This window comes from Ambystoma mexicanum, chromosome 13 (genome assembly GCF_040938575.1).
Source record: "Ambystoma mexicanum isolate Mex_15411 chromosome 13, UKY_AmexF1_1, whole genome shotgun sequence".
NCBI lineage: Eukaryota > Metazoa > Chordata > Amphibia > Caudata > Ambystomatidae > Ambystoma > Ambystoma mexicanum.
Window position 1 is genome coordinate 542415117 of NC_090938.1, and position 19023 is coordinate 542434139.

The 19023-nt window shown below is 47.0% G+C and overlaps 1 protein-coding gene across 2 annotated transcripts in view; it reads left to right on the forward strand.

The window, feature by feature from the left end:
• ITGA2B (integrin subunit alpha 2b) overlaps positions 1–9651 on the forward strand; it is a 462084-nt gene extending 452433 nt beyond the window's left edge. For both annotated transcript variants that reach the window (XM_069634280.1, XM_069634281.1), the window contains one exon: positions 7625–9651. In XM_069634280.1, the coding sequence (XP_069490381.1) occupies positions 7625–7687 (63 nt within the window). In that variant the 3' untranslated portion in view covers positions 7688–9651. The remainder of the gene's footprint in view (positions 1–7624) is intronic.
• Positions 9652–19023: the final 9372 nt, after the last annotated feature.

Consider the following 19023-nt stretch of genomic DNA (forward strand, 5'->3'; position numbering starts at 1 on the left):
GGGTGCAGCTGTGGTTCCATAGTCTGCCATGAAATTGCGATAATACCCAGTGAGACCCAAAAAGGCTCTCACCTGGGTTTGAGTAGTGGGAGTCTCCCAGTCATGTACATCCTGCACTTTACTGGGGAGAGGTTGGATTTGACCCCTTCCTACCTCATGACCAAGATACGTGACTTTCCCCTGAGCTATATGGCACTTGGTGGCCTTGATAGTGAGGTAAGCCCTTTTCAAGGCCTGCAACACCTTATCCAGATGTGTCAAATGCTCTTCCTAGGTGGAACTGTGGACGGCAATGTCATCTAAGTAAGCCACACAAAAGGCTTCCAGCCCACTGAGTGCATGGTTGACCAATCTCTGGAAGGTGGCAGGGGCATTCTTCAACCCAAAAGGCATGACCCTAAGCTGGTAGAGTCCCTCTGGTGTTGAGAACGCCGTCTTTTCCTTGACATGGTCCGTCAGAGCTATTTGCCAATAGCCTGAGGTAAGGTCAAAGGTGCTCACAAATTTGGCAGCACCTATGGTGTCCACGAGCTCATCAGCCCTGGGCAATGTGTGCGCAATGGTTTTGGTGACGGCATTGACTCCTCTGTAATCCACACAGAACCTCCAATCCTTGGTACCTGCCTGGGAACTTGCCTTGGGGATAAGGACCACAGGACTGGACCAGTGACTGGTTGAGGGTTCAATAACATACAGATACAACATCTTGGTGACCTCAGCCTGGATGTGGTTCTTAACAGTATCTGCATACGGTAGCACCTGCTTTTGACAGGCACACTGTCGCCAGTGTCAATTTCGTGCCTACACCAAGGTGTAAGGCCTGGTGTCAGTGAGAACAGAGAGGCATACTGCTGGAGCAAAGTCCTGCAGGCCTTCTGCTGCTGTGTCATCAGATCGGGAGAGGGATGTACTCCCTCCACTGAGCCATCCTGAGGGTTGCTATGCAGCAAATCAGGAAGGGGCTCACTCTCATCCTCTTCTTGCTCTGAAGCTAGCAAGAGACATGAGACTTCTGCTTTCCTGTGGAAAGGCTTGAGCCTGTTAACATGGAATACCTGAGGGGCTACAACAGGGACACCCATGTCAAGAAGATAATTGACTTTGCCCATCTTGGAGATGATCCTGAAGGGACCAGTCCACTTATCTGCCAAAGCTCTAGGCTTGGTAGGCTCCATCACAAGGATTTCCTGTCCCGGAGTCCAATCCACTTGGGAGGCTTTAAGGTCATGCCAGTATTCATTCAATTCCTGGCTAGCCTTGAGATTCGCTGTTGCTTGACCCATCATCAGTGTCATCCTCCGTCTGAGGCCTAACACATAGTCCCCCACTTGCTTGGAGGGACCTGGAGGGGTGGCTTCCAAACCTTCTCTGATCAAGGCAAGGGGTCCCCTCATGTGATGTCCAAAGAGTAACTCAAAGGGGCTGAAACCAACACCCTCTTGAGGTACCTCTCTGTAAGCGAACAGCGGGCATGGCAGGAGGAGATCCCATTTCCTCCTTAGGGGCTCTTCCAAAGCGCCTAGCATGCCCTTGAGAGTTTTATTAAACCTCTCAACCAGACCATTTGTCTGGGGATGGTAAGAGGTGGAGAACTTATAGGTTACCCCACACTCTTTCCACATGGTTTTCATGTAACTAGACATGAAGTTGGATCCTCTGTCAGAGACAACCTCCTTGGGGAATCCAACACGGGTAAAAATGCCTAGGGGAACCATGCAACCACCTTGGCAGTTACAGTCCAAAGGGGTATAGCCTCAGGGTACCTGGTGGCATGATCTACCAAGACCAGGATGAACCCATGGCCACCTGAAGTGGGAGGGTCCAGGGGACCAACAATGTCGATGCCCAACCTCTCAAACGGTGTGCCAACCACTGGCAATGGCTGCAGTGGGGCAATGGCACTGCCTCCAGTCTTGCCAGACAACTAAGAAGTTGGGCAGGTCCTGCAGTGGGACTCCACTTCTACTCCCATCTGAGGCCATTAGGAATGAGCAGAGAGCCTCTGCGTAGTCTTCTTGGTACCAAGATGACCAGTTAAGGGCACCTCATGCGCCAACTGCAGCAGGAAGGGCCTGTTAACCTGGGGTACCACCAACCTCTTGAGGGCACCAGGTTCAGGCTTAGTGGGCTCACTAACAATGAGCTCATCCTCCCAATAAATCTGGAATGTCTTAGGCACTTCTCCTTGTGCCTGGGAGAGGGCCTGTTTCCTCAAACCCTCGAGAGAGTGGCACTCTCTCTGTCCCTTACAGAAGTCTGCCCGGGAAGGTCCCCCTTCAGCTAACAAGCATTGAAGGCCGGGATGATCCTCCGGGTTGAGAACCTCTCCCACAGGAGGGTCTTCTGTCTCTTCTCCCTCAGGAGTTGAGTTTGGGTTTTCCACTGGACCCAGCCCGTCCGGAGCATGGATCCCAATGGGTGCTGTAGGAACAGCAGGAAGAGAAGGAGCCCCCTGCACAGAGGTGGCCTTCTTGTTCTTCCTTCGTCTTGCCTTAGGCCTCACATTTGGCTCGGGTACCTGAATCACAGTCAGACCCTGTGTCACCTGTGACCTAGTGACTGCAGCGGCAGTCATGGGAAGACCATCCGAGATCAAGCCCAACTCTACTAGATCATTACCTAACAGAATGTTAGCAGGGACATTGTCCTGAACCAGGACAAGAAGCTTTGCTGTCTTGTCTCCAATCATGAGTGTGACTAAGGCTACATGTGATAATTTGGGAGGCCCACCAGCTAACCTGGTGGTTCTCAGAGGAGCACCTACATAGTCCTCTGGCTTGAGCAGGGTCCTGTCCACCACTGTCATGCTTGCCCCAGTGTCTCTCAAGCCAGTAGAAGGCTGGCCATTCAAGAGGACACTTCTCAAAAACCTATGGGTGTTCTGTGGGATAGTCGCCAGTACTTCTGCGTGCTGGTCCCAGGCCCCAAGGGACACTAAGGAAATCTCTACAGGAGCACCGAATGTGACTCCTGTAGAGGAGGGGAGGACTGTGGCCTCTACATCAGACATGGGGTAAGGTTAGGTCAGGCTGACAGCCTGTACTCCAAGTGCCTTACCTTTACACTTGGAGTTACCCTTCTTGTGATCCAGAGCCCCATATTCCCAACAGGTGCCAGGAATGCATGATGCGGTACTGGAACCACTGGGAGCCTGCTTTGCAGCAGGTGGACCACTACTCTTATTCCCATCCACAGAAGACTTATCCCCACTAGATATTTGGGTCTTAGGAGAGGAAGGTTTTAGTTTACTCGACTGTAACTGCTTTTGGGACACCTCAGCTTTCTGAGAGGTCCCTTTTTCTTTGTCCTTGTCCTTCCCACTGGAGTCCTTAGGGGACACCCGGTGGGAGACCCACTTGTCAGCCAACCTAGCCAGCTTAAAGGGATCCAAAATGTTCTGGTCAGCAACATACTGACGCAGCTCTGGTGTACAGGCTTCAGAAAAATGCTCAAAAAACAACAGGTGGGACAATTCAACAAAAGTTTTCACCTTGTAACCATCAATCCACCCCATCAGGTTCATGTGTGCAGCACTCACCCAGTCAACCCAAGACACATTCTCGCTTTTCTTAAATTCCCTGAACCTTTTAAGGTATTGGGTAGTTGTCTTGCCAAACTTGGCAATCAAAGCAGACTTCATGCACTCATACTGACCCCTTTCTTCCACACTCAGTTTCAGAATACAGTCATATCCAGTCTGAGGCACTCTGCTTAACAAACACTTATCCCATTCTCTCTTATCAACATCATGAATTGCGCAAGCCATTTCAAACGCTTCAATCCTTTGGAGGATATCTGAACCCTCCACAAACACACCAACCAAATCTTTCAAAAACTTGGTGGCTGGGGACCTGACACTCTCACTGGGTTTAGCTGAAGTCTCCACTCTAGCTTTCTCTAGCTGGATTCTCTGACATTCAGTGTCCTTGTTCTTGAGTTCAAGGTCCTTATTTTTGAGTTCAAGATCCCTATTCTTGAGCTCCACTTGTTGAGCCAACTCCTCCTTCTTAAGCTCAGCATCTATTTCCAACTTGCGGTATTCAAAGGCCAATTTCATCCTTAATAACTCAAGCTCCAAGAAATGGCTGGGGTTTGGGACAGAGGCAGCAGGAATGGTGGCATTCCCAGAAACAGATTCAGCAAAAAAACCCAGGAGCAGAGTCCTCATTGGTTGCATCCCCCCCTTCAAGAGTTTCCCCATCAGTCTGGTAGTTCACCAGGGCAGCTATCAGCTCAGCCCTAGTCTTATCCCTGGCTTCACAAGCACTCTGGAGAGCCTCTAAGCTCATCCTAGTCAATTTACCATTTGCAATAGACTCCATTGCTTGTAATGCAGTTATCTTGTACACAACTAAACCTTAATTTAACAAAGTGCAGATATTTTGTAAGTGGCCCGGTTATAGACTGATTCTTAAAATGATGAGCATCCCACCGCTGCCACCAGTGGAAAGACTGGAGGCGGTGTCTGTACTCCTCCTCTCTATATGGTAGAGGAGAGGCACAAAGGACCCCAGCCAAGATTCTCTATTTGGTAGCTATGGTCGAGCAATGAAGGCCTAGGTTCTCAGGAGGTGCTGCAGGCTGGTTCTTAAGTACAGTGTAGTCCCCAAGCCCCCACAAAGGAATGTCCACACACTGTATTACTGAAAACACAGTCTTTATATAATTAATATTCAAGGTTATATACACTATCACAATAACTCACTTTCTGCTCAGAAAATCAAAAATGGTGAACATATACAGTTCTAAAGTGCTACCACAATTATTATCAGATCTCATTAAAGTGCATCAACTATTCTGTCAACTGTCACACAGACCAATAAAAAAGGAAAACAACAATAGGCATAGGAAGGAAAGCAAGATGGTTGAAACAATAGGCAGGTTACTGGCTCCTACCACGAGACACAGTTCTGTGTGGAGATCCCCCCACCTGGGCAACCTGTAAAATAAAGATATAGCACAAGCCCAGTCCATATATTGATCAATAGTCTTATTCTCTCCTATAGTGTTTTTACCCCCCCCCCCAATGTACCTGGTGGAGCAGAGTTCTTTGAAGCAGCGTCGATGGATCCTTCTTGAGTGACTCCCTTTAAAGCAGGAGCCACGGATCGTCGAGAGGTGTCGAAGAAGGTGAACTTGGCGTTGACGGCATCGATGAGAGGTTCGAGGGGGCCAAGACCGTGGTGTCGATCCAGGCGGTGCTCGTCTGTGACATCCTGCGAGGATGAGGTGTGCGGGGCACCACTGCGTTTGATAGTTCTGGACCGCAAAGAGTTTCCGAAGAACTGTGGCCCGACAAGGGCGTTGAGTCATTGAAGTCTTTGTGGTCCTTCGGTGGCAGGAAACCCACCGGCGGATTCTCCTCGGTGCGTCAGCATCCTCGACTTTCTCCGGCGGGATAAAGCGGTCATCGATGCGGAGAAAAGGGAGTCCTTTGATTCAACAGTCTTAGGCAAAGGAGCGGGCAGCTCAGGTCTTCGGCGTCGCGGAGTCAAGCGGTCCCCTCTTCTGGGACAGCACAGCTTCGACGGGCCTCCAGCAGTTATGGTGATACTCCGAACCCTGGTCAACGGCAATGGACTTCGATGGCATCGATGTCCGGGGGCTTCACTTCATTCTCCTCGGCGATCCCTGTCTCCGGTCGGCAGCCTTTCGAAGGTCTAGCATCCAGGGAGCTTCGGCAAAGGTTAGCTGTGCTCGATGGTCCCTCGGAGCACGGGAAAAGGGTGCCTAACCAGGTCCTCTCTCGGATCAGTCCTCGACGAACTCGGCTGCTTTCGGATCGGGTTGAAGCAAATGCAGCAGCAGTTCTTCTTCTTCCAGCTGGGCGTCGAGGATCAGCAGTTCCAGTTACTCTTCAAGTGTAGACACAGTTTCTGAACAATTTCCAGTGGTGAGAGGTCCCCAGATATACTATTCTGCCTCTCATCCACACTGATGGGTCACACTCAGCAGCCAATCATACAGAAGGGCATTCATGCAGTCAGTCAGCCAATCAGGCATACAGTGCATTCAGACCATACTCCTCCCTCTCAGACACTCACAACAAGGAATGTGTATTGGGACAAGTAAGCCAGCCATTCAACACTACACACTGCACTCATACCAGTTTCGGCAGGGCTGTCTCAGTCTTTGTCTCTCATATCAGGACCAGACAGCCACAACAAGGAGTGAATATTGGTCACACACTCCATTCACCCAGGTCCCACCCACAGGGCGTACCCACAACATACAGTTACTGGCCTGGACTTCACAACAACACCGTATATGGAACTTCCACCCAACAGCCAGTCAGGGGGAAGGGACAGAATCAGGGCTTCCCAGGACTTTGGGAAAACAAGGTAACAGGCAATAGAAAGCAAGAGGCCACAGGGGCCATCTTGTTTCCTATCAGGAATCAACTGATTCCAATGGCAGGGCCTGGGTATCTCAAAATGGAGAATACTCAGAGCACCTGTCCAATTTCAGCATGGAGCTGCCACCAGCCCATACGCTGCTCTGTGGGCCACACACAGGTGCCCAAAAACATACACTAGGGGCACAGGGTTGTACCCCCCACCCATGGGTGCCCTAAGGGTATCCCATGGGTCTGTACACCAAACCAAAACCAGCAAGAGCTGCACTGCCAAGAGTCCCACATGGACTCCTGGGCAGAAAACAATATAGGACACAAATGAAAAGGAACTACAGGACAAGAACAGAGAGGCCCTGTCCCTCCAATGCATTTCCAGCACCACACTCTCCACTGTGGCAAAGCAGAGGGAAGAGGACGTGGGTTGCTGGAATGCACAGGGGGAGGTGTAACCAGAGGAACTGGTAGAATGTACTATCACTGATGCCATCTTACATATTGCCTTCACAGTGACTATGCACTGTGACAAGGCAGGGGGAAGAGGAAGTGGAATGCTGGAAGTCACAGGTGGATGTACAACCAGCGGATCTGGTAGAATGTGCTACCACTGTACACCTCAGCTGTTGAGGCCTTTTCTGAAGTATTTGAACTGGTTCTCAAGGTCTGAAATGGACAATAATTTCCTGAGTCTGCATTTTGATAATTTTGTCAAATTAGTGGGGTCCCGCCATGAGCATTATGTGCCACCTTGGAGCCTCCATCTGGAGTGTCTCCAGTTCTGGGGTTATCTAGTCCAGGAGGAGAAAGATTTCCAAGAAGCAGTGCAGGGATCCAAAATGGCGGATTTCTTAAGCAGGGTGAAGGAATGGGATCTATTTTAGAGATATTTTGGTTTGTAGAAAGTAACAATACAGTGAAAGAGGACAGATTTGTTTCGTAGAAGAGAACTTGTAGAACTAAAATTCGTTTTATGAGACTGGATGAAGGTGGCAGGTGGAGAAATAACATTAGGTGGGGCACTATTGACACTTCCTGCACGGAAATAGTAGTGAAAACCAAGACCATCCTCACAGCAGACGCGGCAGATTCAAAACCTGGAATTGAGTTGATGAAAACCGAGGACAATAAAGCTGGCAACTGTGCAGCTTGGCAGGGGAATGAGGTGCATTGAGAGGACTAAGACTGCAAGTGCTTGTATGGCATCATTTTCTGAGTTTCAGTGTTTCCATTTTTCACCTCCCACTAATGAAAATGTTTTTTTTTCATTTATAGATAGGATTTTTCCAGAGGACCCGGCCCCCATCGGACGATGAGGATGAGTTATATGACACCTAGATGGGAGAAGACGCTGATACGCATGCCAAGGATCGCCCGCGTCCACATTCAGGGGCAATCTCTGACACATGTTGAAACGCCATGTAATGCACATACTGGGACATTTCATGATACAAAGGCATCCTCTGATGCATGTTCTGAAGATGCAAGCTCAGTGCCTCCCACAGACACCCTTCTGTGCCATCCTCTGATACATTATTATTTTTGAATTTTTTTTATTGATAGTTCAACAATGCACCCAACAACAGACTGCTTCAGAACGGCAAGAAGAAAGGTTGTCCCGCTTACATATAACGTGTCTGCCGTTCTAATGATCAGTTCACTTCAAGTCCTCTTGCTTGCCATACACTTTCCTGTGACAGTCCTTATCCCTGAACCACCCTGCTCGCTGTGTTCCCGCTCCCCCCTAAACCCAACAAACGAGCAAACTTCCAACTGTGCATGCTTTCGCCCGCTCCCTACCCACCTACCCTCAATATTCATTTCATCCCTGTCTATCCCACCTCCGCCCAATCGTTCCCACTGGCCTGGCTGCTCCATCTGCTGCAACCAAAGCTTCATGGGTTAAGATCATCTGATCGTGCAAATATCCGTAGAGCCAGTGCGTTCGACCCAGCAATGCCATCGCTGACTTCTTCCTGTATCCTACGCGCCGCTCTGTACCACACCAAAGTCTCTGCTGCCACCCATTTTTCAGATCCTCCCTCCATGCTTCCACCCGAGGCCCTTCCACTGTTTTCCATTTATGGCTATCTGGCATCTGGCCAGAAAGCCAATAAGGTCTTTCATTCTGGCTCTAGGAGTCTCAGTAGGCCTTTGTTTGAACAGCCTCACGAAGCTTGCTTCCGGTGGCCACTCGTGCATGTCTATCCCTGCTGTTTGCACTTTGTCTGCTATGCCCTGCACAACCTGACAGCCACTGGGCATGACCAAAACTTGTGCAGTATGTCTGCCTTATCATTTGCACACCTCAGGCATTTCTGCTCCCCCGCTCCCTGGACTGGTGAAATAGTGTATGGTGTCATATATGCCTTATGTGTGTCCAGCAACTGTGTTAGCTTAAATCTGGCATTTCTCAATACTTTCCTAGTGTATAACAGTGCTCTAGCCCATCCATGTTCTGATGTAGGTCCCAGGGCACCCTTTAAAGCCAGTTTTACTGAGCATAAACAGGACTTCCTGCCCGCATGTTCCTGCCCATGTTGTCCCGAGATGCACCTATCGTGAACGAATATCCATGCCCACAACTAACTCACTACATGCCTCTTCTGGACCATCAGTCTTTCTTCATGAGCAAGCATTTCTCCTCTTTTTATTGAATATGGTTAAAAACCACCCTTTACAATATATTTAAAATAATAAACAATTACGCATACTTATGAGTACTGAATTCAAAGCAGAAAGAGACAACATTCATATGCATTCATGTAACTACAATAGCAGCGCTACCAGAAACAAATAAATACAGTTTGAAGTGCCGTCCGAGTTTATATTTAAAGAATTCAAATAACGCGGCATGACAATGGCTACTGGATTAGAATGTCCACTCAATAAGTGTGTCACTGTGTTAAATAAGCCATTAGTCATGTTCCCGGTGGCCACACAATGAATAGCTCTCTCTTCCCATGTATGTCTCTCCCTGTGCATGAATACCCAGTCTTTCGTATTCGCTGTGCTTGAACTATCTGCCCCCAGTCTGTGTCACTGTGTATGACTACCCATTGGCCCTTGGCACTACCTTCCCCACTGTATGCTGGCCATTACTCACTTTCACGGCGTACACATAGACCTCATCCCGTGCCCCTATGTCCCAGTGCCATACTGTACCTTGCCACTGGCAGGCAACAACAGACTGGCTACTCCACAGGCCAGGAGCTGAACAGCCAAGTGTTGTTATTAATATATTGTGCAGCGTGTGTAAGTGGCAGCCTTTTCTCTTTAAATAAAGACAATACCTGACCTTGTGCAAATGGACGTTTTTGTTGCTTTCTGGAGTGGAACTCTTGTGCTCAGAGGTCCCTTCAGGGCTTCATTGACATCAAGTGTGTTTATTTGCAATGTTCTCTGCTTTCAGGTGCGACCAAAGTAAAGCATGTTTACATAATGCAGATCCCCTGCAGCCAGGGAACTATCTAGAGCATGGAATCCACGCGCAGCCAAGGGCCCCTGGTCGCGACTGCAGGGCTTAAGTGTAGAATCCGGCCAGTCATTAGACCGTGCACCTGCATCTGGGCAAGTCATGATTAGATGGAGGGGCTGGCTGCAGCATGCGCAGCGCCCTCACCTCCTGGAGTACAATTGAGCAATGTCTGCCAAGCCTCTCCTTCTTTCCTGGTCTTCCTACTAGTCCATCCCAACAAACAACACCTAACACTATTCATCCCTTTATTCATTAATATACACGACACCTTGTTTTAAAACTGATATTGTCAAATATACACTCATTGCTGTATGTTTCCCTACATATTTCCTTTCTAAAGCCCCAACTTCCATTTGATGTGTCTCACATAACGAGTAGCAACTATGCTATTGTGATTCATTTCATATTGTTATACTCGTGTACTTTGCTTCTCTGATCATTAATCTGACATGTGTCACCCTTACGCTGGCATTCTGGGGACATTGTTCACGTGGTAGACAGTAGAATGTGAAACCTGATGACAAACACAGATACCATTCAATGTACTCTTATATTACATGATTAGACACCCAGCACTTCACCTCACTACTAGTATGCACAGGCAGGAGATACACCTGATATCATCACCCTATCTGAGTCCAGCTTATTTAATATACTATGTGTACTTTCACATTTCCATGTCATGCTCTAGGCCTTCCCCACTCATGGTTTCAAATCATTTGTGGAAAATGGGGATCCTCATTATGTATTCATTTATTTATTTATATACAGGGAGGAACAATGCCCATCCACAAAAGAACGTACAATAGATACGAAAACAGATTGGACGGGAAGCAGTGAGCGTCTTACAATGGGGCGAGTTTGAGGGAAATTCTGACCGGGTTGTGGAGGGGTGTAAATGGAACAGTTGCCAGGGACAATACATGAGTGAACATACATAGATGAAGGACAGCCATCATTGGACATTGTTAAAGCAGGTAGGTGGTATGGCCAGCTGTGTTCGGGATGTGACCATGATGGGTGAAGTTATAGAGTGGAGGAAGAGAAAATCAGGAACAGAGGCAGGTTAGAGGCGATGGAAAAATGTTAGCTAGAGGCAGATGACAGGTAGCTTAAGAGGGTAACTCTAAGACGAAGTGGTGCGCTTCTAGTTTGGTTTTGAACACATCTGTGTGGACTGTTTCTCGGATGTCCAGGAGAGGAGAATTACATGCAAGTGGAGCAAGAAGAGAGAAAGAGCGGAAACGAGACGAAGCACAGGGAGGGCAATGAGCCACAAGGGTAGTTGAGGAACTAGAGCAGACATTCTGAGAAGGCTTGTAGAGTTGGATAGAGGTGGATAGGTACAATGGTGCCTTTCTATGGATAGATTTGTGAACCAGGAGAAGACATTGTAATCTCGCCCTGTTTTGCATCTTCAGCCATCCAGCCTGATGACGATGCGAGGAAGCAGGTGTGAAGTGAGGGAGTTCAAAGAGAGTCCTGGTAGCGAAGTTAATGATCTTGGCGAGAGGACAGAAATCAACATTGAGGAGACCAAAGAAGATGCTGGCACGATAGTCTACTTTATAGAAGACAAGAGTGGTTAAGAGAGGCTTGGTGGTGTTGAAAGGAATGAAGTGCCTGATTCTCCTACTATTTAGGAGGTTGAGGCAAGCTGCTGTTCCAGTTTTGGAGATGAAAGTAGAGAAGGTGTGAGAAGGAACATAGATGATGCAGAAGATTCTAGCTGAGGAAGAGTAGGGGAGAGTGTCAGGTGGGAACCAGATAGGCAGAGGAAGAGATGAGAGAGAACATTTGGCAGGGAAGAAGATCACATCTGTTTAGTAGAGTTTAACGTCAGAGAGTGCAAACCCATTCAATATTTAATGGCAGAGAGACCGTTGGAAATGTTGATAGTGCGATCAGAGGAGAGTTCAGAAAAAGAGAAGAAGATTTAGGTGTCATCTGCAAAGAGTTTATATGAGAACCCAAAGGAGTAGATTAGTGGCCCAAGAGCAGAGGTGTAGACTGTAAACAGGAGAGAATCCAAGACACAGCCTTGTGGAACACCAACAGTTAGAAGAATATGCTGAGAGGTGTTGTTGCTCCAGGAGACAGATAATTGGTGAGTTGCCAGGTAGGATTCAATCCAGGCAAGGGCTTGATCGCCAATCCCAAGAAGATAGTGAGTATTAAGGAGATCAGAGTATTCAACTATATCAAAGGCAGCAGACAGCTCATGGAGAATTAAGGTAGAGTATAGTGCTTAGCAAAGGCAATGAAGTGGGACACATTCATGAGAGCAGTTTCCTTGGAGTTACATAAGCAGAAACCTGCTTGTATGAGGATTGTGGATGTCTCAGAAATTGAACACAACCCTTTCTAGCACTTTAGAGTAGTGCGGAAAAAAAGACGCAGGGTGAAAGTTAGCTGGTAGGTTCAGGCCAGCCCCTTGCTTTTTTTGGAGAGTGATGAACATAGCTGTTTTGAACATAGAGGGAAAGTAAGGACAGGTTGGAGAGTTCAGTGAGGTGAGAGGCCACTAAAGGGGCAATAGACTTGACTAGCTGAGGAGCAAAATGGTCTGATCTGGCAAAAGAGGGGTTAACCTTCATCAGTAGGGATAGGACTTCTGCAGTATTAGTGTGACTAAAGTGGGAGATAGAGACAAAGGATGATGGTAGAGTAGGCAGAGTGTAAAATGTAGGAGGAGGGAGTGTGAGGAAGGTCAGGAGAGAGTCTCTAATTTTGGACATTTTTGCAGCAAAGTATTCAGCTAGGTCATTAGCTGTGAGAGTGGAGTTGATAGTCATAGACTTTGAAGGGGTGAGTTTAGGGTGCCCTGTAGGCTACAAACATGACTGGAGTGAGAGTCAATGAGTGTTGGTAGAATTCCCTTTTCGCTCTATTAATAGAGGACTTGAGAGGGTTCAGGGCAGAGAAGTAGAGTGGCAGGCCCTCATGCGAGTGGGTATGCCTCCATTTGTGCAGCAGCCAACGCATGTCTGTGCGGAGAGAGCATATGAATGGGTTGACCCATGGTTGAGGATGCAGAGACTTAGGGATGAAAGTAAGCAGCGGGAAGTGAGAGGAAAATGAGTCATATAGTAGGGATTGGAACTTGGAGAAGGCAGTGTTGGTGGAAGAAACATCAGGTGCGAAGGAGGAGAGCGAGAACTGTAGGTCAGAGAGAAAGGGGGGAATGGCAGAAGGTTTAAATTTCCTTTTAGTAATAGATTAGGCAAGTGGCGGGGAGAGGTCAGAGGGTGGAAAGGAGATGGTGGTGGATACAATTGAGTGATCAGATATGGATGGTGTGACAGTAGTATTAGTGGCAAGAGAGAGCTGGAGAACAATAAGAGATCCAAAGAGTTACCCCCCTCTGTGTGTAGATAGGTTATGGATAGAGTGGAAAGCATGGGTACTAAGAAAAGAGTGAAGTTCAGATTTCTGAGAAGTGGGTGGAGAGGGAAAGTTAAAGTCCCCATAGATGATGAGATGATGTTTAGTGGAAAGAGAATCAAGGAGTTTCCCAATAGATGGAGATGAAGTGAACCGAGTGAGGGGTAGCAGTAGAGATTGTGAATTTTAAAGCGGTAGCAAAGGACGTGGCATGAAGCGGGGAGAAGTAAAAATATTAAGACTGTGGTATGCGGATGACTTGATCCTATTGGATCAAACAGCCATTGGCCTCCAAAGACAGATTGCCAACCTATCCACATATATGGAAGATAACAACCTAAAGATCAACTCAAAGAAAACCAAAATCATTTCTTTCTGCAAAACCACTAAAGAATCACAGACGGCGCACTCATGGTATCTGAACAAATCAAAAATCGAATCAGTGAAAGAATTCAAATACCTGGGCGTTGTGATTGACAACACATTGAAAGATAACTCCCTCTTGAACTCTCTGTGGGAAACAATCCGAAGCCTAACAGCCCAAACTCGTGCTGTAGATAACAAATTTGGAAAATTCTCGTGGTCACCAGCGCTCCAGTTTTACAAATCCAAAGTAATACCAGCACTAACCTACGGAATGGCGGCGAATCTGAACCTACCACCGGAAACCTGGTCTAAGCTCGAATGTTACCTGTGGAAGTCAGTCCTGGCTTTGCCAAAATCTGCACCTATGCCAGCCATACGATGTGACTTAGGCTTACCATCTGTAGCCTCAGTGGTAACCCAAAGTGCTGTACAACTGTACAGGAAAATTCTGTCTCCCAGCTCGCCGCCGATTTTTCGACTCATGGAAACCGAAATCTCCAAGGGAACCTGTAAACCTCTACTAGAATGGGTCAAAAAAATACACGAAAAACTGGACGAAGTGGCATGCTCGACTGAAACGCTCCTAAGTAATCCTGGGAGAGTAAAGAGGAAATTGGAAAACCAGGACTGGATCAACACCAGTGAAAGGATCCTGCAGTACAAATCCCTAGAGCACCTTCCTCCTACCCACAATCGTCCGAGGGTCCCTTTAAAATACTGCGAGAGATTCCCAGAGAAGAAGCTGAGGAAAATGTTTATGAGAGCGCGACTAAATTTACTGAACACAAAGGAAATCTTGGCTTCACAAGCTCGTGTCCCTGATTCCCACTGTCGCCTATGTGAAGATACAGTTCAAGCTGAAACGATCTACCATCTTCTTATGTCATGCCCAGCCTTAGAAGCAGAAAGGCAAAAATACTTGACACCACTTACATCAGATGAAACTACACTGGACGAAGAAACTCGCTGGTATCGGCTAATCGCAGGAGACTCCCCCAGATGGTCCAGGATGACAGCTAAATTCCTGGACGTTGCACTCAGAAGGGCCAATACTCCTGTCACAAGTGGCCTACCAGCACGCATGGAGTAGAAGTGCTGGCGAGCTCGACAGGGAGTCTGCTTGCCGGACAAAAGTGGTGTCCCAAGTTGAAAGATGGATTTTTGATTTTTGTAAAAACCAAAGAGGTTAAAACAAATAAATAAAAAAATAAAAAATAGGACGTGGCATTGGAGATTTGTGAGGCATTGAGACAGGAAGAGAGTAGGTGTCCAATGCCTCCACTGCTGCCAGTCAGTCGAGGAGAGTGAAAGAACAATAGTCTGGAGTCGTTTAGAGCCATCAGGGTGGCAGTGACAGATTTACAAATCCATGTTTTAGTGATAGCAAGAAGGTCTAGGGAGGAGAGCTGGAGTGAAAGCAGTGATAAAGGAAGCTGTTGCACAAAGGCTGAGCATTCCAGAGTGCAATGTTCAGTTGCTGCAGTAAGCAAGAGTATAGAAGTTGTGTCTCAGAGGAAAAGAGTTCAGGTGAATAGGTGTTAGGGCAGTGTGGAGAGACAGACATTAATTAGGAAGCTTTGAGTACTCACAGGTGTACCAGGGAGGAAGGCAAAAGCAAAGGCTAAGAGGCAGAGAGGCTGGTCAACGGCTTGTTTTCACCCTTCACAGTTCTGCCCTTAACTGGGACGCCCCTGGCTGGACGCCCCTAGGGAGTTCAGAAGGGATGACACATGCTCTCATCACCTGATCACCTAGTCCATCAGTGGTTGGTCTCTCTGCTATTGTCCCTGGTGTTGCTGGGAGGAGGCGATTTCTTCGTGATTGGTGTTCCCAGAGGAGCCTCTTGTGGCCTTCAGATGGAGATAGGGCTGATCCAAGATGGCTGCAGGAAGTGATTTCACTGATCCAAGATGGCCACAGAAAGTGATGTCACCAATCCAAGATGGCCACTGGGGGCAACTGTGTTCTAGAAAATATGAAGGAAGAAGTACAATCAAATTGCCTGTGTCCTAATATTTTCTCAGTTTAGTTATCTAAAATGACCTCTCTTGCACATGGTACCTTGTTTAACGGGTGGTCTATCAATCGTGTTTCATCTGTGCCCTTCCTTTACACTGAAGTTATGCATATACGAATGCTTGATTTATTGTGCCCCTTGAAACACATCAGTGCTTCATCTAAACAAATAAGGGAATTTGTAATGGAACATTGATTTTATAGATCTATTTTATTTTGCTTATTAGTTGTGCTAAAAACTTGTGTACAGGCGCGTTATAAATGCCCTGTCATATTATATCATAAATGTTTCGTGCTTTAGAACCGATGCCTAGTTAATAATTTTCTGACAGCCTTCTTGAGTTTATCTCCGATCTACAACTGGAAAACCTTTTTCTGAACCCGTATGTAGTCTTGTCTCCATATTTTAAACAATTCTCGGGAACATTTGGTCTGGCGTCATTGCGCAATTGTGCAAATCCATTCCGGATTTGAAACCATGTGTGGAGAAGGCCAGGAGCACTATATGCAAATGGGAAAACACACAGAGTTTAAATAAACAGCAAGCACACAGAGTTTAAATAAGCATAACTCAGGCAGGGTGATTATACTAATTAGCACAGAGGAATATGGCCAGGGCACCACCCAGCCAATCAGGGAGCTCAGAATGCAGTCTTTATCTCATGGTAATTCCTGCATTCTGAGCCACCTGAGCAGTGGAAGGCTGCCATTTTCCCTGCCATGCAACAGGTAAATGAGCCTGCGCACCCCCCCCCCATCCCCTTCCCCAAACTCGATCTCTCCCACCCCTCCCCCCAACCCAACTCCTGCCTCACTTGGCTGCAGCTGTTTCTTCCCTTGCCAGTACCTGAAACAGTTTGGATTCCAGTGTTTCCCCTGCCACAGCAATGGCCGCCAAGTAAAGGAAGAAGGGACTATGTGTAGTTCCCTTTTCCCTTGACCATGACGGCCATCTTGTTTGTAGTTTGTATAAGTTGAGAATCGGCAACCGCGTTTCTCAATGGAAAACATTTATTATCACTCAGGTAAGCATGCCGGGATGCTAATAGCAATGAATCCCTCCGTGCTGGGGTTTACAGGCTCTGGTAATGCCCTGGGGCTCATGTAAACTTGACCCGGTGCATTACCTGACCCAGGAATGCCTCACCCATCAGTGTTTATTGCTTAAGTATATCTCTGGTGTGTCTATGCTAGTAGTGGGATGACGCGTCCTTGGTTTTTAATCACGTAATATAAGGGTGCATTGATTGGTATTTGTGTTTGTTGTCGGGTTTCGCATTCTACTGCCTACCTCATGAAGAAGTCTCTAGAATGCCAGCGTATTGCCCAAACATGTCGGGTTAATGATCAGAACGGCAAAGTACAAGAGCACAACTAATATGAAATGGAATATAATAACATAGTTGATACTTGTAAGTGTGACAAATCATATGGAATGTGATTTTATAGATATATACATGTCAGAAATGTATGTTCTTTGTGGCTGTAGAATGGAAGCAGACAGGGAAACATGAATACAAGTTTATAAATTTGAGAAATTATGTATTTTAAATGTGTTCTTTATACCAATGAATAAAAATGCAATGGGGATAGTGATAGGTGTTGTATGTTTAGATGGACTAATAAGAACAGCAGGAAGGAAGGAGGGCTTTAGTAGAAATTGGTTGGAAGTCCCCAATGTATTCCTTTCTGGAACCACCCAGTATTTAATAAATATTGGTGTCCCTCCATAAGTAGAAGTTTCCTATGTATACTACCTCATCATCCGCGTGCAGTCTGATACGCACTTTAACTCCACCCGGACTACAAATGGCAAGATGCTATAATGTTCCCTTATTATCTTCAGCCCATGGCCCAATGTACAAATGGGAATAAAAAGGGGGTGGGCTGAACACAAAGTCACTTTACACTCTGCTGATTGTTGTTCATTTACAACCACTGATGTGTGATGTCATAATGCACGTGAGGCTCATCTGTCTCCTTCATTGCGTTAAAATGATTGTGCAGTGTCATATTGCACTTGGGGGTGCACTTTCTCGTATACGTTAGCGTGATTTATTTTATTTTATTCATAGCATTTTATTTACAAAGTCATACATTTAGACTAATTAGCTAGGAAGCGAATAAATGGAAAAAGCAGTGTCATCCACGCAAAGCACAATACCCCTCCTGCCCCCCACTCAGAGCAGTTCTTCCACTCTTGTCTCATTACAATAATCAGAGGTCTTCAAACTGTGGGGCGTGCCCCCCAGAAAGGTGTAGAGGAGGTCCCAGACATGGCCTGCACCCCTTCCCCTCATTTCGAGGTACCAGGAGCGTACTCGCCAAGGTATGTGACGTATGAGGAGCAAATGAACCAACAAAGAGCTGCACTGGGACTCTGCCCAGTATACATCAGAAGATCCATACCTGTTGAAGCGCCCATAACCAGACAACCCTGGGCAGCATGGTACCCTATCAGACAGCCGTACCAGCCACCGATACAAAACGAAGCGTACCTACAGACGGTCCATGAAGAGACCCAAAGAGCCCTAATGGAAGGCCAGTGGAAATGACTCAAGTGCCTGAACAGACTTGTGAATGAACAAAAGCAGCTATCGAAGATAGCACGCCAGTGCGAGTAACTACGGAAATAAAAGTAATGGACACAGAGAAGAGACAATGTTAAAACATGAGGAAACGTTGCTACGAGACAAGATGGAAGCAATCGATCTGTTAAACGTGTGTAAATAGTCTTGGAACGCAAGAAGCTAAAGATATCGATACTGCTTGCAATGCTTAGTAGAAGATAGAGTGGCACGCGCCAACCATATATCTACCTCAATAAAGCACATTATACAAGTGCGACTCCATTTTGTAAAAGCAGAACTGTACCCAGGCTGCCAGAGGCCTGACAGGCCAAGTTTCGTAACCCAGCCAAAGGCAAAAGAAGGAAGGGAATCGAAACTCAACAAAGAGTGGCTCATGCCTAGGAAATCGAGGTCAACCAGAGAAGGGGAGGAGAGCGTCAGCTAACAAGAGTCAAACTTCAGAGCATAACAGCCTGCCTCATGAAGGTCAAGATAAAGGGGGCCCATGCAGGTGGCGAGGCTGAAACAGAATTAAATGCTCTAAAAGCTGGAAACTGAAGCAGATTCATGGTGAACTAACACGTGACCAGCCAGGCGCGAAGAAGTACCACCGCCTGATGTCATCCAGGACCCGAGGATGCCATAACTTTTCCTGATAAGAGGCTACAGTTTCGAGGCCATAGCCAGCCAACTAATTGACACATAGCCCTAAAATACTGATTGATGGATGGGAGGCAGAGTGAAACTTGGGACACCAGGCACATGGGTGTCCATTCTGCATGCCGCTAATTAAAATGGGGATTTATGTCTAGGGGTGTAACCTGCCCAATCACAATGGACCAAGTTATCTGGAGTCCTAT